General features: G+C 42.6%; 2 protein-coding genes across 2 annotated transcripts in view; both read right to left on the minus strand.

Annotated features, from left to right (window-relative positions):
- Positions 1–19,848, minus strand: part of kif13a (kinesin family member 13A) — a 42,144-nt gene that overhangs the window by 15,974 nt on the left and 6,322 nt on the right. The window contains exons 3-18 of the mRNA XM_030071820.1: positions 14,424–14,436; positions 12,058–12,118; positions 11,029–11,121; positions 10,095–10,275; positions 7,710–7,797; positions 6,876–7,010; positions 6,611–6,723; positions 6,414–6,525; positions 5,730–5,942; positions 5,434–5,544; positions 5,202–5,336; positions 3,589–3,719; positions 2,978–3,064; positions 2,696–2,871; positions 1,937–2,156; positions 45–207 (exon numbers count right to left, since the gene is read on the minus strand). Of these exons, the coding sequence (XP_029927680.1) occupies positions 45–207; positions 1,937–2,156; positions 2,696–2,871; positions 2,978–3,064; positions 3,589–3,719; positions 5,202–5,336; positions 5,434–5,544; positions 5,730–5,942; positions 6,414–6,525; positions 6,611–6,723; positions 6,876–7,010; positions 7,710–7,797; positions 10,095–10,275; positions 11,029–11,121; positions 12,058–12,118; positions 14,424–14,436 (2,032 nt within the window). The remainder of the gene's footprint in view (positions 1–44; positions 208–1,936; positions 2,157–2,695; positions 2,872–2,977; positions 3,065–3,588; positions 3,720–5,201; positions 5,337–5,433; positions 5,545–5,729; positions 5,943–6,413; positions 6,526–6,610; positions 6,724–6,875; positions 7,011–7,709; positions 7,798–10,094; positions 10,276–11,028; positions 11,122–12,057; positions 12,119–14,423; positions 14,437–19,848) is intronic.
- ptdss1a (phosphatidylserine synthase 1a) overlaps positions 9,299–19,848 on the minus strand; it is a 28,586-nt gene continuing 18,036 nt past the window's right edge. Inside the window, exon 14 of the transcript XR_003929540.1 lies at positions 9,299–9,317. The gene's annotated coding sequence lies outside the window, so the exon portion shown is untranslated. The remainder of the gene's footprint in view (positions 9,318–19,848) is intronic.

The raw sequence follows: 19,848 nt of genomic DNA on the forward strand, positions 1-19,848 counted from the left end.
CATTTCAAAATGGGGTGGTTACTGGTGTGGTCCAGAGGTCTGACCTTGCGGTTGGCGCTGAGGTTGGCTGCAGGAATCTGAAGGGTGACCTGATAGTCGGTGAGTTTGTTCATCTCCTCTGCTAAAAAGTTGGCTTCTCGCACCAAGGTGTTAGCTTTCACAACCTGCTCCCTGAGCCGAGAAAGACTCTGCCGAAACAGCTCGTCCCTGACACACACACACACACACGCACACACACACACACACACACAGACACACACACACACACAGACACACACAGAGACACACAACACAACACACCAAAACACAGAGACCATTCACTCATCAGCATTAAAGACTTCATCCTGTGTTTATCTGTTATGTGCACTCAGCATAAAGAATGCAGACAGGGTCAAGAGGTTAAGTTACTGTTCAACTAAATGTTAGAAAGGGCTACTGATGGCAAAAATTCCATCCTCCTGGGATTTAAATGCCCTATGGGAGTTAGACCTGACCGAGAATGGTGCCATAAGCTAAAAAAAAATCAGCAAAAACGTGTTGTTGATGAGAATTAAGACAAATGGCAAGACCCATTGAAGCAAACAGGTTGGTAACAGGTGTACGTACACCTGTTACCAACCTATTTGCTTCAATAGGTCAATTCAGTGCCAAATTGGTGTGCAGATAGGCATCTTCAGCAGGCAGCAGTGTGTCCACGATCACCATAACTGAACAGAATCCATGGATCTGTTGTGCCAGGTGTCAATGGTGCCGGCAGGTTGTAGTACTATAATAGTGTGGGATGTTTTCTTGGCACACATTTGGCCTCTTGGTACCAGTTGTGCCTTATTTGAATGCCGCAGTCTCAACAGTGCTGCTGAACAAGCTTATCCCTTTATGGCCACAGTCTATCCTTTTTCAAATAGATATTTCCTGCAGGATACAGTGCCAAAGTCTCAGTATCAATTCCAGGAACATGACAATGACTTTAGTTTACTCCATCTGCCTGCACTCACTCCCCTGATCTCAACCACAAAAGCATGTCCATAGCATAATGTGCCACTGAAATATCTGAACTGCATGATCTTACCGAGACAGCAGAAAACAAGATCCCTGTGAAATGTTTCCAGCACCTTGCTAAATCCATACCTTGAGGAATTTAGGATTGCCAGGAGGCAAAGTGGATTCTACTTGAAATTATTTAGGCTGAGTGTTACTGCAAATGCATCTCAAAGCCACATTCTCTGTAAATCTCTGCTATCTCTGCTATATGAAGTATAAAATGAGGTGACAGATGTTAAAATTAAACTATTTGAACTTGAAGAAGACCTGAAATCTCTGTAGCGGGTGAGCACTTTTTTGTATGTGCAAATATCTGTGTATGCTTGTGTGAATAAACAGTATGTGTATGCATATGCAGGGTCCAAAATTACCGTCCGCCAAGTGCCAAATACGGGTCAATTTTGGATCTGGCAGAAGAATAAATCCAGCCATCGTTGTGGTTTTTATGTGTACCGGCAGAGACTAATGTGAACCTCACTGTGCGCCGCATCTATCATGATGTCAGCCAATCAAATCAAAGCAGCTTACTACTATTTGGCACTTTCTACAAAATGTCTGTTAATTTTTTGCCTTAAGAAACATTTACATTACATGTTTTTTAGAGATATGGCTACACAATTCCAGTATTAGCCATCACAAAGATGAAGAGAAAGACAAACAGAAAAGTCACAGAGGTCTGCATTTTTCCAAGAGGTGGCGTCAGACTGACGTTGGAGCCCCAGGATCCTGGCTAAAATATGAATCTTAAAAGCAAATTATGTAAATAAATGCATGAGGCAGCTTTATGGTGGGTAAAAAACGTTTCTGGCTGGTAATTTTTTTACCTGCTGTTGGCAGATGAGCCAAAAAGTTATTTTGGACACTGAGCACATGCATGTGAGTTTATGCTCCTTACCTCTCCTCTGTCCACAGTCGCAGCTTACTGTGGGATGTGTGCATTGGGAATGTAAGGCGGTCACTGCTGCTCCGGTGATGTTGGGGTGTTTTCTCGGGGGACAGCTGCTGCCGCAGTGACTCCAGCTCTCGCTCGTACATCATCCTCTGTTCCTCCAGAGCCATTCGCTTCTCCTCCAGGTATTGCTTCTCCAGCACCTGGACCACATTCTGCATGGGGTCTGCACACGTGACATGACATCTTACAATCCAAAAAACAGTTCACAGTTTTATTGTGCACAACTTGAGTGGGAATCACTGGTTGGAGTTGCCAGAGTGAAGGCACAGCAAATAGTAATCAGTAACTTGAGACATACATGCTTATTTCAGGTGAGGTGAAGTATAGTGTAGCATGTGTGCCTCCTCACAAGGCAGGTGCAATGCTGCAGGTAATATCAAGTGAATTAGACAGGAGCATATGACTGAAGAGTTAGAGGGTTTATGCACATACACACACACTCACACCATTAAATAGCTTGGATCATGTAATACAAGCCCCACATTGCTCAGTGACCTACAGCAACACTAGAGCTCTGGTATCCTTTTAATGGTTTCAATACTTTTTATACAAAGACATTATGATTAGCTAAGAGCAGCTTGGACCAAGCTTCGGAAACCAAACTGGGACTGTATCCATGCAAATGGGCATGTACAGCTGACGGGCTGCTGGCTGAATGCAAGAAGCTCATAGATTGCAGAAGGTATATTATCCTAATCATACCGTTATTCCCCAGGGTCTTCATTATGACCTCCATCTGGGCAAACTCGTAGCTGTAGTCCTGCTCAGAGGAGGCCTCGCTGGCAGTCTCCACATCTGCCTCCACAAAGCTCTCTCTGGGAGAGGCTCTCTCTAGCTCCTTCAAACGGTCCCGCCGCTTCCGCTTAGGCAGATTGATCCTGTATCACAATACAGATTACAATGAGATAATTTTTCTGTGAAGGTAGATGTATAACTTCTACTGTTCAAATGTTTGAATGAGCCATGAGGAGAAAGACACCTTACCTGAAGAAGTGGTTGTTGCCCCATAATATTCGGTCTCCATGCCACAGGTGGACCAAACAATCGATCATCGTTCCGTTGACACAGGTTCTATAGGACAAATAGAATTTAATTTTTATTACTGCAGTCATTCTCTAACCTTTTGGCATGTGACCCCTTAAAACAAAGCTATGTCTGCTACATGTGAGTGTGATGAGCAGTCCAACCAAAGAACATCTCACTTTCATTTGCTTGATTATCAGAGGAAGCTTCAAGTTCTACTCAGTATTTCACAAGAAAACACTAAAAAATAGAGAAATATTTTTTTGAAAAAATAAAGTAAAAATATTTTTCCCTGTGTCATAATCATCATGACATCATGACCAACCAAAAATGTCTCACAACCCCCAGTTTGAGAATGACTGTACAACTGTCTACAGAGCATGTCGGGCATTTTAATCTGCAGCTTTTATTTAAGGAAAACTGTATTTGAGCAGCGACAGTCTTTGTAGTGGGAGTGAGACATGGCTCTGATATCAAAGCCGCGCCTGCAGATGCTTGTATCATGAGGTCATGTGAAACACTGGGGTCCAGTCATCCATGAAGAAGTGTGTGTGTGTTGCATCGTAGCTCACCTGGCATTCTCCATGGGCATGAGGGTGACATCACCATCTGGGCAGAGCTCCAGCACACAGTGCTCCGGCTGGATTCCTATCCCAAAAAGCTGGATGTCCTGGGACGTGTCTGCACCCACACGGGTGTGCTCCTACACACAGGTGTAAGACACATTAGGATGAATTATAACGACAGACCTGAAAATAATTCAATTTGTGCAATTCCCGCAATTACTCATTAGTAATGACTTCCAGAGCTGCAAACTGTTACTTATTGAAGAAATTTGTACAAAATACAACAAAAGAGTAACTCTTTTGTTCTGGCAATGTCTAGAGAGAAAGCAAAGCCAAACAAGGCCTAAGCTGAAGAAAGTGGTGTCTTTCTCATTACAGAGTGGGCGCAGTTAAACAAACATCCCAACTTGCAGAGGATGTGCTTCCCTGCAGCTAAATCACCCACTTCACATTACCATAGTCATTCCACACTGATATGCCAGGCTGGCCAGCAGAACCCAGACAAAGGCCTGTTGTTCTGTGTGCTGGGGAGACTGTTTCTCACATGCCCTGCCTTGCTCTCTGCTCTTATGGGTCCAACTGGCTGGTTGGGTGTCCGACTTCAGTGCCCATAAGCCTGCTGTTGCTGGGCTCTGCTCTGATCACTGTGTTGTCCAGAGACGGCCTGGAATGCTGCGACGTACGTGTTAGGTTCCAGGGCCTCAGACGACGGCAAATATTACAGCTGTGGTATGTGTGGGTGCGCGGTATTTTTAACAATATGACTGAGTGAGAGACCGAGCAAGTGAGTGAGTGAGTGAATGAGCTGCAATTTGAAGATGAATCCTAGCTACCTTAAGTCACAGGAAGCAGAAGACGGTTTTATTTTACATTTGTGATTCCTGCCTTCTCTGTAATTACAGTATCGTTGGTGGAACTACTAATTACTAATGCTCACACTGAAACTGTTTATGTAATATTCCCAATGTGAGAAAATGAAAATTAATAAGCACACAAATTAAAAAAAAAAAATCATGAATAGGGGTGTAACAACTCATTTGTTGCATCAATGAATTTGATTATAAATTCTGCCCATCTGCATTAATTTGCAACAAGAAAATAATAGGGGGAATTGCTCTGACTTTGGCCTGAATCGCTATGAAATGCTTTCATATCATTCACAATCATTCATAATTCTTAAAACAAAAACACCTAATATTTGGTGATCTAAGAGAACACTAAAAATTGCAATTTTTATCAATAATGTTTTTAATAAACAATGTTTAAGTAAATTTGTTGTCTAATTTTTTTTCATAGTTCAGAAGAAAAAAAAAAACAATAGTCTTACATTATTGCATGTGTTTATTTCATGAAAATATAATTTTAGCTAAAAGTGCTGAATTGAATCATTTACTTGAATCCTGGTTTACAATCTGGAATTGAACTGAATTCTTCTAAAAAAGAAAAAAAAATCATGAACATTCTTGCAGTTTATTATAGTTTATTCTTGTAGACTGTAATGGTAAAACTGTGGCTGACCTACTTTCTGTCCTCCCCGTGGAGCAGGATTAAGCAAATGGAGAATTTCCCTATGGGGATCGAGAAAAGCATCACATTATCGCATTTTAAATCTGTATTACCTTCAGGTAGTAGACCAACAGCTCGTTCAGGGCAGGGTCAGCGTTCAGATTGACCAGGAAACATTTGTCTTCCCCAACTTTGATCCCAGAAGTTTCCAGAGAGATTCCCATGCTCTCCAACTGCTTCTGACGCTCCTGTAGAGACACATGACAATGAGCACATACTTATGGGCTACATATTCTGGATTTAACATTGAGATTTTGAAGTATCTGTTATGATTGATGTGCGTACTGTTGCAATCTCCTCTGTTTTTCTGAGTTTTTCCTCCCATGTGACTGTCATCTCCTGAATGAGTTTCTCAGACTCCTGCAGTTTCTCTTGCAGCTCCGGGGCCTTCATGGACTAGTGGGAACAACAAAGAGAGCCAGTCAGCATGGCTGGAAATTGGAGCGTTATCTGAGTGATAACAAATCTGCCATGAAATTTATTCACAATGCATTATGACACTATACTAGAGCAATGCAATCTACTGCCTGGGTGTTACGTAACCCCACCAATCCCTGTGGTTCACCAGACCCCTCTCTCACCTCGGCCTGACAGAGCTGCACTTTGAGCTTCTCCACCTCTTCCCTCAGCTCTCTGATGATGCGAGCGTTGGGGTCTTCGTTCACCACGGCATGGTTGACAATCCTCTTGGCCCTGTCAGCATAGCGCAGTGTGGACAGAGTCTCCTCATAGTTATCGGCTGCTGGACTCACTGTAGCAATCATGGCTGTCTTGCTGTTGCCACCAAGGTTGTCCTGAAAAAAGCAAACAAACAAACAAAAAACATATCACAAAGAAGAGTAAGGTATTTAACTTAGGTATTCAGGATAAAGTAAGACTATTTTTATTAGGTGGTTGGTAGTGTGCATTTATGCGTGAGTAATATTTAGCAATACGCAGTGCTTAGGGAAATTATGGCATGCACTGTTGAGGTAGAGCTCCATGAGCCCTGTATAAAGGAAAATACAGTGTGAAACTGTACACCAGGCAATACAGTAGAAGTCAAGCACTGAACAGGGGGGGTGTGTGTGTGTGTGTGTGTGTGTGTTGGGGGGGGGGGGGGGGTTTAAATCACTCCAGCCCCCTTCCCCCAACAACCAAAGACAAATGCACAGAATATATTTATTCCCCCCAACTTTCTGATGTTCCTATATTCTGTTAAAAACACTACTATTACAAGTTTTTACAATAATCAAAACAAGAGCTGTGTAAAGTGCGGGTCAAACCTTGAGTAACCAGGTGAGGACTGAGTCTCTGTAAGGCACAAACTTGGCCTTCCCTTTCCCTGCAGACTGGTCAGCCAGAGCAGATATCACACAGCCAAGTGTGGTCAAAGACCTGCAGCCACACACAATAATTCAGTTTGAATGACCCACAAGTGAAGTCCATACACTTTACAAAGCATTAGTGCAACAATACCCACTTGTTTATGTTGCTGCCCTCTTTGAGTCTCTCCCCAGCAGCTCCAGTCTTGGACACTCGCTCACTTCCTGCCAAGTCAACCAGACTCATCTTGCTCACCTTCTCCCCTGAATTCTGCTCACCGATGCCACACACACACAAACACATGCACATCATGACAGAGACAATCACACACACAAAACAAATATATTAATAGCAATAAAGCCATTGATTCCAGCATCCCCAAAGGCCTCTTCATGGTAATAGTGAGTGCAAGAAAGACTGACCCCGGATTGTAGATCATACAGTGTCTGTGTGACAATGATGCTGAAGACAGCATGTGACCGACTGCTCTCCTCATTCATGTTGGTGGCAGCAACGGTCCGAGATTTATTGCCTTCTGACATCAACACTTCAATGTCCTAGAAAGAGAAAGAGAGGGAGGTCATGAGTAAGATAAATATATAATGATGGATATATATAAAGAGAGAGAGAGAGACAAAGAGAAGAAGGGAGACAATAGAGAAAGAGAGAGAGCACTATTGGCCACTGTTGCATATAATGTTTTGTGTGGAAAAGAGAGAGCATTAGTGGTAGAATAATGAATGTCTGAGCTGGGACATAATTTGAGCATGCACACCTCTCTGGGTGAAGGCAAAACTTGCAAATGGGTCATTATGATAACAACAAAGGCAGGCAGTATTCACATATGGCTGCGTGCCATGTGATTTAGCTGGGTCACAGCGGGCAGTGGGCTGAGGCTCTGGGAAATCCACTGGACTAATATCAGCAGAAGAGAACAGGGTGGAGATGTTCAAACTTAATTAAGGAAGGCCCTGCCAAGACTTGGCATGACTACACAAAAAACCCATGACTACATCACACATCAAAAAATATGTGTGTCATTAGAGGTTCTGTGTTTGGAAGGATTTTAAACTTTGGGGTTATTCTGACTATAAATCAACAACTTGACGAGTGGGGAAATGGTATTCATGGATTTCTGTAGGGTGCCATAAATCATGAGTAAGTGTATTTCAAATCTGAGGCACTTTGGTGAATGGAACTGGGTGGATATAAGAAAGTCTTTAGTAACAGTGTGGTGAGTGATAGATAAGACGCACCTCAAAGCTGGTGACAGCCAGCTGAGACAGACCATCCACATATGGACCCAGAACTTTGTGTTCACGAACTTTCAGGGATTGTCGGCTCCTGAAGTGCGGATAGTGTCACAATGAGGAGAGGAATAGAAAGATAAACAACAAGATGAAACATTAGTTCCATTGAGGTACATATGTGGAAAAAATAAAAAAATAAAATAAAAAGGAAAATGTGATTTTTTAAAGAAGGAAAAACTGGATCAGTTTGAATTAAATTGTTATTTATCATTACTTCATGACCCCAAAGAAGACATGTCTGTCATTTTTAATGAAACACATCGGCGCTAGTGTGTGGGTCAACTCCCTCCTTTTCCATTTATCATCAGGACATACATTATAGCAGGAAACAGCATAGCATCCATATAACTTGCTTCAGTGATGCATATGCCTAATTTGACTCACTTTCCTTGCCAAAGTCCTATCCTTTTACTGCAACATTTCACCTTTTCTGTCTTCAGCGCTGCCATGGTGATGAAAAGCCAAGAAAAATATTGCCTGCTACTAGCCTTTGTTACACTGTCATTTCTGTTTAGCTCTTTGCTCAACACTTAGTTCTACAAATAGGCCCACTGTCTTTAGAGCAATCATAAAAATCAGCTCTAATGGCCTAGTGTCTGGTCGGCATGAACGAAACGTTAAAGGGATGGTTTAACAGTTTTAGAAGCTCTTGCTCCTAAGCTAAGGACATTTATTGGTGGTGGTGGGTACAGATCATTCTAACATATAAACCAATGGGATATCATTTACAGAGAGATACAGATCTATTTGATGGGAGCAATGGGATTCATCAGAAATTTGGAGATTTTACAATAAGATTTTAATCTAAAAATACAATTTGTGCTATTTTTTCATATAAACTGTTAAGTAGGTATATGACGCGACTTCTCAAATGTGCTACAAAGTTAAAAGGTCAGCTTTCATTTCAGTGCAACATAAAATTTACAGAAGCATATTTTAGGAAACTTATGTGCTATACTGCAAACTTAAACAAATGTTAAACACATGTTCCTCTAGAAGGTGCAGGTGCGTCAGCTGACCTGGATCTTTAGTTGGCTGCTTGCCAGGAGTTGGGGAGAAATCCTACAGATTAATCACAGTTAACCTACCCCTCTCCATAGTTACAGAATCACTGAGGCAGGCAGACACCAGCTTCACAGCTCAGTGTGCTTAGTTCAAAGTAATCTGCCACCCACTGCAGCAAATAACAGGATATGACAAGACCACTGCCAGTCACCAGAGACAAAAACACTACACACACTAGGGCTGGAACGATATGCTTAACTCCCGATCTGATACTATTACGATGCTTGGGTGCCAATTCAATATGTTTTGCGATTCTTAAGTATTGCGGTTTGAAATTATGATGTCTTGTGATTTTTGCTTGTTTTTTTTTTTTAACACTAAACCATGGGAAAATTTAATCATACACTTGTATATCATGTATCATATTGCCAAAAACACTGCACATCATCAACACAAGTATTTAAACACTTACGCGTTGTGATTTTATATGTATATAAGTATTCTATTGCGATTCTGTATTGTGATTTACCCACACACACACACACACTCCTAATGCAAACTAAACTATGTAGTGCAAAAAGAGACACCTATTCTGCAATTGATCTGTAATGTCAAAGTCAAAGAGAGGCAGCGGGAGATCAAGACAGTGCAAGACTGGTTATATAAGCGAGAGGAAGTCGACATCGCAATGGGTCTGGCTGCATCTTCAGACATCTGCAGCACACAGAGCACTCCACTGTAGTCTCTCTCTGGGGCTCCCCTCACAGGCTGCACTGACTGCTCTCCTGCTCTCAGCTTCACTAACAGATGTCCCTGAAACACACTCTTTCACAGCTTGCCCTCCCCTGCAGTCTGTCTGCCAACCCACAGCAGAGCATGGTGGCAAAGAATGCAGCAGTGTCAGAGGATGATGCTGGCCACTGTTCAGCAGGAAATGACTGGGTTGAGCTTCCTCCTCACATCATTCTGTCGCCATCCCCATTCAAGGAACTAGACACAACAGAGCTATAAACAGAGATGAAAACCAACACAAAGTGTGAGCTAACTGAGAGGTCACTGCTAGTGCTGGAGTTTGGAGTTTGTCTGCTGCTGCTGAATGGACTGGCGAATCAAGACTCAGAGAACATTACACCACAGCTTGAGCACTGAGGGAATTGCTTGTGTAACCGATGTTTTGAACCCCGGGTCATTGGTGTACTGCAAGACCAAGGCTGTTGTATTCAGCAAAATAATACAACATGTTCAGGATGTACCAGGATATAATCCCACAAGCTTATTTTGAAGAAACTAATGTATTTTCAGCGCAAGACCACACAGCAAACTCACCCTTTGGGATCCAACAGATCACGGACCTTCTCATTGTAGATCTCCATGTAGGACACCTCAACCTTGAAAGTATGGGCCTCGTTCTCCTCTCTGTGGACCCTCTCAAACAGGGAGCAGCACAGCCGGGGGATCAGACCCGGCTGCTCCCCATTTCCCATCATGGAAAAGGACTTGCCTGAACCTGGGGGGACACAGCAGAGTCACATATTTGAATCAACTTCCGAGAGAGAGCTACATCGTACAGTGCTTTCATAAGAACAAACGTAATGTTTCAGTGTAGTAACCTCAATTATTTTTTATAGCCATCTTAATCATCTTACCATCTTAAACATTAATAACAAAATCTTAGTCTGGTTAAGTAATGATGAGGATTTGTGATATTGTCAGTCAAAGTTGGTGTATTTTCACATTTTGGGTCATTTCCAAAACTAACTAGACTGCAGAGCCACCAGTAATGTCAGTGAGGTTCTTTTCATGACTTAAGTGCTTCTTGATGTATGCAAGAAAAATTTAAATTTAAAAACCATAATCTCATACATCTAGTGATTAGGAGGCCACTGAAATATTCTTGCCCTGCGGAAGATAAGAGTTGGTGCTCTGCTCTTTAAAGTGTTGATTAGGTGTGTCATTTTACCATGGGCTTCCCTCCAGGACAGGAAATGGGATAAAAGAGCTAATTTAATCCATGACGAAGAAGGATATGACTTGAGTGATTCACCAGTGCGATCAGAAACACAAGTCTTCCTGTTGTACTTTCTGCAGAGCTGCACTGCAACAGAATGGCCCTCTGCAGACTATAAGGCCTGCAGATCTACTTAAAGACTTAACATATAATGCAGACAGTATCACTGATAAATATCTGTAAAAGAGTGCATGATGTAATGGATTTAGCGTCAGAAAGAGCGTCTTAAATTTTGTCTAAAATTTCAGTTACCTGTTTGTCCATAGGCAAAAATGCAGGCATTATATCCCTGGAATGCATTTTCAAGTATTCCCTCTCCAAGGCACTTGAACACCACCTCTTGACCTTTTAAACAAAGAATTGGTCACCATGGGGATTATGGTAAACAGTACGATTAGCTAACTGATTAGCATCCTCTGAATTAGTACACTGATATAAGTACAGTGAAAGGTATGGACAAAGGCTAGTGCACAAAAAAATGAAAAACAATGTTAGGAGAGAGGATTCATGAGAGGTGACAGATTCCTGTTTGGTCGTGTGGAAAATGCCAGGCTGTGTAGAGAAATCTCTTGTGTTCCTCACTGTCATGTCCTGGTGAATGGGGCAGCTGTTTAATGAGCTAAATAAAGCCGTGGCTCAGGCCCTTCAGGCAGCCCTTCAGTGAACAGATTGCCTTGTCGCTTCAGCACAAAGCACATATTTCATTTCCATTACAAAATGGGAGTGATATGATAAACACAACATCTACAATGACAATGTAAATCTACCTCGTACAGGCTTTAACAACCCTGGTTGTATAGATAATACTGAGGCTATTACCTTTTCTGCGCATTAATGAACATAATTGTAGCTGAAGAAACTGCATTAACCTTTTAGAGGGTGCACGGGAAATATAATACACAATTATGCACAATATGAAAAACAAATGTCACCAAACTATTCATATAATTGAAATTTGTTCAATAAAACACAAATGTGCATGTCAGATATTGTTTACTGAACCACTTGTGCTTTTATTTTTCCAGTGCAAAAACCACTCACTTGTTTATATATTTATATATTTTAGTTTATTCACTCAACATGCAAAATCAGCTTGCAGGCCAAAAATGTGCTTTGCATCATGCAAAAATCTGGCTTTCCATCAAGGAGGGGCTATCCCTGCACCAGTGCTAAGAGTTGTGGCTTAAAGCTCTCCCAACAGGTTCTGCAAAAACCTGAGACATGTTTTGAGTTCTTGGGCGATGGGGGAGATTAGTTTCAGCAGAAACGCTCATGACTCACCAGCATACTTAGGGACGTTGGACTCATCGATGGACCAAAAACAGTGGTCAAAGGCAAACACCTGCAGAAGAGGCAAGTCAGGCAGAAAAACACACACACTTTACACACCTGTCCAAGCACGTCCAGTATACCACACAACCTGAGCCTGCTTACTTGTGGTCTAGCTGTTTCTGTGGGAAGACATCCAGAGGCACAAAGCCAGACTTACAGTGCTGTATCACACTACCCTTAAGTAAATCAGCAGGATGAAACTTGTCTAAGTATTATTCAAGGTAATAGTTGTTGCTACTGTGTCATGGTTCCTGTATAAATCCCCTGTGAGTTGCCCCATGTTTTGTCATAGGAGCCAGAGGTAAATGAATTCATAAATCAGGGTCAGAGCTCCCCAGAAGAAATTCCAGCTCTCATTGACCCTGGTGTCCAGGGAAACAGGGCTGAGTTGTCCCTGGTAGTGCAGGCTGGCCCTCAGCCCTCAGCCCTGGGTCTCACAATGCAGACTTCACTAGCACAGACCCCTTGTGTCACACAGGCACCTGCATGTCCTCTGGGCCCTGGATGGCCAACATAGAAAGGATGCTCCCTGGGAAAGAGCATTGGCCTCATTTGCTGAGCAGCCCCCACCTCTTCCTCACAGATAAAACACAATTGCGGCCCCTCTTACAGTGGTAAGTATATTAGCTAGGGCTGAACAATACTGACTAAATCAAATGTCACCTTATCTTTGACTGATACTGACTGACATCTGATATTGTGTCAATTGTAGGGACGACAATTGGTGCTTTCATGAGATATTTACACACAAAGGATTTGCTAAACAATTGTCAGTAATGTGGATATAACCAAGCAGGTAAAGCCAAATAATAAAACAGCTTGAAAATTGCATCCCCTTACTGTAATGCAGCCTTTAAAACCAGGAAAAGACAACATTTAGGGTACTTATTATGCATTATCACAATATTACAGCAAACAAAATCCCGGATGATATCTAGTTTCATACTACTGATACCGCCCAGCTCTAATATTAATACGACTTTTTTTTTTCGTTTCTTTTTTCACTTAACTTTTGAATTTCAATTTCAAGGGATATTTTATCCCAGTTCAGCCACATTTCTTCTCTGTAAAATGCAGAAAGAATGGGAAATGCTACTGCACTGTCATCCTGCAGTGCAAGCATACTGCTGCTGCACATGTTGCCACTACTCTCTTTGAGGGCTCTGCTGATCTACTGAAGCAGTTTTCCCCCCATGAATGTCCAAAAATGATTGAACTCTTTTCTAATCATAATAAACGGCATCAGCCATTGAAACACTAGTTGCATAGTCAGCATGGGAGTCACTGAGATCACTGAATGCCTTGAAAGCAAGACCTCCTCTTGTGACTTTAGACAAGTGAGTGGGTGCCATTCAAAGGAACAAAAGTGCCATCATTCTAAATTAGGGCTGACTTGGTAGCCAAGGCTTAAATCTCCTCTGGTCTGTGTCTATCTTGCCTCTGGGTCTGACAGAGCAACAAATTGTTCTTGATTGGACAATTACTATTAATCAGCAGCAAAAATAATGACCAAGGTGCAGCTAAAAAAGCACAACACCGTCAATTCTGTAAGAAAAACAAGTTATACGGGATAAGACTGTGACATGCAAATACCCTTCAGCACACAGAAAAACTAGTTTGAGTGCTAGTACGACTTAGCAGGCAGTCAGGAGTTTTCTGCCTCAGTGTCTAGCTGAATTGTGCAGGGGTAGCTGAGGTTCGCAGACCTCAGGGATCATGGACGCTCATCGCCCTACGCGAGCGTACTCCAGTCAGTCAGTGGCAGAGCGGCCCCACGCACTTAGCACAAAGCCCCATGGCTGGTGTGTGGAGGCCTGAGTGTCTCTAGTCACCAGCGCGTCGTCAAGGGGGGAGTTGGGGGTGCACTCCAACAATGCTGCTTTGAATGCACACACACACTGCCCCAGTGTCCGTGCTCATCCCTCTCTCATTGTGGAGCCTTTGTGGGTGTTCACGGGATCTTAGAGCCCTGACATATTCACACGGACATCTATCCGGCTCCTGCTGACCAACCGAACTACTAAAACACTCTCAATCATGTCCCTAGAAACCATACCACGACAGTAGACTGACCTCTGGGCTGTGCTTCTCAGCGCTTCAAAAGGTACAGGGGGGATACTGTTGCTTGTGCTGCATCCTGCTACTGAATTACTGCAGTATCTGTGACAGTGCCAGGAGGTGGGTGTCTGAGCAGTCACTACACTGGGCTACTTGCACTGAAAATAACTCCTGATTATTTCTGCTAACACTGCATGTCAGTGCTGTTGATACTAGCAGTTCCGGTGTAGGAACGGAGACAGATGAAACATACATACCTTAGGTTGTTTCCTGGTGAATGGGATGAGAGGTCCACAGAAGAATAAGGAGAGAGAGGGACAGAGAGCAGAAATAACATGGTGAGCATTAATACAATTTAACAGTCAGAACATGTTCCCTCTCAGTAAAACGCAGCTGCACTCCTCACAGTAGGAAACCTCCTATTGTCTCTCTTGGCGCTAATGGCTTTTAGCTGAAATCAAAATGTTTGCACTGAAAATAAAAACTCTATTGGTCACAGTTAATCCAATGTTATTTTATTATTCTATGTAATCAAATTTCTTTCAATCAAATGTTGATGCAGCTTTTCTTAAATCTCTACATGTCATAAATTCCTGGTGTGATTTCTTCATTCTTTCCTTCCTACGTTCCTTTCACTTATTCACTCATTCATTCACTTCCACACAGTGGTATTTCCTGGTGGCAGTGGCTGCTGTGATTGGGTTCATAATTGGGCCAGTGAAGCGTGAGGAAGGGAAGAGATTTAGGATTCAATGTCCCACTGACTCTGTTGAGTAAACAGCCCTTATGCCTGTGGACTTAACAGAGAGGCCAGGTTGGGGAGGCTGGACTCAGCATTACCCGCTGCCGGCCCGGAACTAAGGACAAAAGGGCAGTATATGGGCCAAAGTTACGCAGGAGTATTGTCTAAAATGGAGAGGGACTTCCTTAAAGCAGGAAAAAACATAACATAACTTGAGACACACCCGCTTCTAAAACATGCGACTGACACCATCACATAAGGACTTCAATGTGTAACAGCATATTACCCGAACCATCCCATCCCAACCATGACTCAACAAAAGCATATTTATTGCCCCTTTGCACTCGTCTGTTTTCTCTCTCTGTGACTGTGAACACACCTGGTCAGTGTGCATCAAATATCCTCTCCCCCTGTCACCCCTCCTCCACCCACATCCTATATCACTCCAACCTCACTGCTGCTGCATCTGGCACAGCCACGTCCTTCAACAATCAGCACATCCCTCCTGCAAGCCTCTCCTGGCAGAGAGGCAGAGGTGGGCTTCACCTTCACACGGTAACTAATACAGTGTGGGTCGCTTTAGTAAGACTGAAACACTGCACTGGAGTATCTTGCACAAACTGAGATGGGCCACCTAGGTTAGCACGACCCGAAATACCCAAGGTTGTCTCACAAAGACTGCTATTTTATACTTTTTTGCAACTGAATTTATATAATGCTTATTTAAAAGTTGTAAAAGTAAAAACTGACAGAAGGATTTGTATAAGTGCTGGACACCAGCCGCTGTCCTCTGAAGAGTTGTCGACATTTTCCCGTCTGTGGACTATATAAAGGCCATTAACTGTGCTCAGGCTCATTATAATGAGGGGCGGCAGGGAGAGAGTGAGGGATAGAAGAGAAAAAGGAAGAGGGCCTAGTTTGGGTTGATACTCCGTCTGAATCTGGGCCACTGACAACCACTGTGACTAGGTCTTAATCAGAGCTGACAAAGACTGCAGGGCCTCGTCCTCTGGGCTCGCCCCCCTCACTGGGGACCAGAAAGGGAATGCCCAATGGGAGATATGAAATATGGACCAGAGGTGCACTCTAGGGGCAAATATGTAAGACTTCCGGGGGGCTGAGCATGATCTAATACCACAGACTAACAATAACAACATCATCTATAGTGATGTGAAAGGTAAAACAGCAACAAAGACAACAGCTAACCGCCCCTGAAGAAGCGAAATGGATAGAGGAGGTGAATAAATGCATCCTTATGGAGAATAAACAGGTAACAGTCACAAAATAAAAGCACAACAAGAGCCAGAGACATACAATGGTGGAGACACAGAGACAGAAAGTTATGGCATGCATGCCGTGTACCCACTCTGTAACTATAGTAATAAAAGTTCACTAAGAGTGAGTGAGTAAATCTATCTCTATCTGTAAAATAGACTGCCTGATTAGAATTAATTGAGGAGCACATTAGAAATAAATCACAACAGAAACAAAGCAGAAACAGAGCTACAACTGCGGTTTGGCAGTTCTTGCTCAGTGCCATTATAAAATGCATACAGCATATGCAACCGAATTTGGTATGCTGGGTATGCTAAACCAGACAATGGGAGAAATTGTATGTGACTAGCTATATTTGGGCCTTCATAAAGCTGTATTTTCCACAGGAATCCAATTAGGATTTTTATTTTCTTCCAAAAATGTTCACAACTCCAGGACTGTATTTAGACTGTGTCTGTAGCTCCCTCCTGTGTGATTATGTTGAGGACTCCCCTCAAGAAGGTGAAGAACATTAGGCTCTGGTTCTCCCACTCTATGCCTAATCTGTCTGTCACCTCAGATATCTGCAGCTCACCATCTTCCTCCCTTTGCTTGTAGAAAACATCTTTGTCCTTTCATTTAATGATTCTGTAAAGTCTTTTATTAACTCTGTAAAACACTTTGTAACTTTGTTTGGAGGAGTGCTTTAAAATAGAGTTTATTATTATCACATGTGCGGCTGCATGACAATGGCAAAACACATTATAAAATAAAATAATAATTATAAAATTATATTACTAGATATTGTCACCTAATTTAAACAAGATTATTGAGCTTGACAACATGAAGGACAAAATTATTTTATGGCATCTTTCGCACCGTATATCAAAACATGACGATTTTCAACAACAAAAGTGGGTGCTTAGATGAAATGTTTCATTACTGTCAATATGATAATATTCTATAATTATTAACTCCAAAGAATTGATGCGTGAGGCCCTCAGGCCATTTGAATTACTTAATATGCAGCATGCTGTCATATTCAGGCCTGCGGGCTACATGTAGGCTATGTTGTAGCTGAATCAGTGCGCACGCATATGTGACACAGAAGTGCCAGGCAGCATCACAGTCTGCAGCCCTCGGAGGCCGATGCAGGCAGACACTGCAGGCCCAGCAGGGCATGGCAGAAGTCTCTGAGTCCCCATGGGACCTGGTTGTATCTGCTTTAATGTGTGTGTCATCAAGGAAGCGCTCAGATTCACATGCCTGGAGCTAACTGGTGTCACATCATCCAGGAGTGAATTTGATGTAGCCATGGGTGAAAATTGGCCTCTTACACTACTATGACTCTATCTCTCTACACAGATACAATGGGGCTTAGAAGTGCACATCTTGATCTTCTTCACTGAATTCATAATGGGGAAAAACTCTTCAGAGTTAGATTTTGGCTATTTTCAATTCGTTGTTGAGGTGTCAGATACAGGCAGCTCAGACACTGACAGCGGAAACATGTCATGTTCATATGCTCTCCAGCAAGGAGACAAGTGCTGGTGCCCAAGAGGAAGATATGAAGAGTGGAGAGCATCAGAGGAATCTCTTCTCTGGCTGTGGAGCAGGATTAAGGCCACTGGGTTATTATGCCACAGCAAAGTGCACTCCACTGGTGATGCAGACAACAGCCCAGCTGCCCAGATTAATCTACCATATCATCCATCTACTGATGCATTCATCTACTATTAAAAAATGATATGACATGCCCTCACTCGCATTTGTGTGAGCACTAGCATAGTCACTTGCAAATGGATATTCCCAAACTTCATGTGTCATACCGTGTTTTAACACCTCTTAAACTGACAGATTGGGAACAGACTGCCTCAGAGCAGCTGTGAAACTGATATAATTTCTGCTATCTGAAATCAAGGTTTAAGAGCCAAGAAAATGATAATGAAAAGAATTTCAAATAACAAAGCAACATAACAAGTCCAACTCTAGTAATGCATGTGATTTCCCAAGGTATGAGGGAGACACTGTCAAATTCATCACTGTGATTTCGCAGGCTTCGAGAGGCTCAAGCTGCTGTTCTGGCATTTTCTACAGAGTTTGTGATGACACAATCCTGCTTTTCCATCTTGCTCAAATTGAGTATGTAAACCACACTCATGAAATTCACCTCACATGGAAGTGACATATTGCAAAACAAAAGTAAATTCACTTGGCCTATAGACACAAACACATGCACTTGCACATTCCATCCACAAATATTTTAAGAGGCATGCACACACACACACACACACACACACACACACACACACACACACACACACACGTACAGTATCCAGGCAGCTATGCGGGCACAGCACACATTAGTGATTGAAAGTAGCATAGGGCATACCATAGCATGCTGTCTCTGGCTCTGGCATACCCTTCCCCCAATACTAATTCCTCTCCTTGATCTTTTGCTGCAACTCTGTATCCCCCCACCCTTCTAACCTCCATTCAACCGCACATATGATTCTTTCCCCTGTTTGGCTGTCGACATGCTCCAAACAATCACAATTCAATAAGTGTCTGAGCCAACTACAACATCCAGAGTTCTCCGTGTCCGAGCGTTGAGTTACACGGCACTGTGCTCTCATAGGCTTGAAGCTAACATTTCAAATGGTCTTTCAGTATGTCTAGAACAGAACACACTGGTCCCCACCCACTCAAAGCAGAGGTCACCGTGTGTAATGCTGCACAGACAGGAGAGTAGGAAAATGCCAAACACAATCACAGTAGGGGCTGGGTCTCTTGTGTATCGACTAACATTTATGTTTAGTCCAAGGAGGCATGCAGCCTTTTGACCAAGCTGCCACTTTAATCAGCCTAAATGATCTGAAAGTAAACATAAAAATCTGTTGAAGGCAGAGGTTTACACATATGCACCAGCAAGTTGTATCTCCCAGACAGCACTGAGAGAAGTAGGCTAGTTGACGCTGATGACAGAAACAGACCTGGAGGATCTATTCAAGCTGTTAGCAGCGAATCCCACCATTCAACAACTTTGAATCAACCTACAATTTGAGATATAACAACACAGTTTAGTGGGAGATGAGTCACACAATGAGCTCTAGTACATAAGATGTCTTGAATATACAATGTTTTGGCTAATTATGCTACAGCATGAAATTGTGTCCAAAACAAAAAAACGTCCGAGGGTTGTTCCTCTACATGCTAAAATTAGTTCCCTAAGGGGAAAAAAACAGAACAAAACATTGAAAAATGTTTGGGGTGGCTGGGGGATATCACATAATGGGCCATCATAATTCCAGAACTTTTCTGTATCTTGGCAACTGCTGTCGCTAGGCAACTGCTGTAAACATGGAGCCAAGACAACCTACCAACCTCATGAGTCAAAGTTCCAAAGTGAAAGCCAAGCTCGAGATCTCAAAACAGCCTTAATGAATAGCATTATCTTGAGCAGTACACATGATGCCAGTATAGGCCTGGTAGACCTCTGACTTTCCATAACAAAACGGTAACAGCACAACATATGACATAATCAGAATCTGCTTTAATCTTCTCTGGCATTTCTAACACTGCCGTTACAAGCTGGGTCAGTAGGCTATAGGCCAAGTTGTGTGTGCTAAACACAGGGATACTGACCACATCTGCCCAGAGCCTTAAATCTGGTTAGTACCAAAGGC

The sequence above is a fragment of the Myripristis murdjan genome, chromosome 16, assembly GCF_902150065.1.
Source record: "Myripristis murdjan chromosome 16, fMyrMur1.1, whole genome shotgun sequence".
Lineage (NCBI taxonomy): Eukaryota > Metazoa > Chordata > Actinopteri > Holocentriformes > Holocentridae > Myripristis > Myripristis murdjan.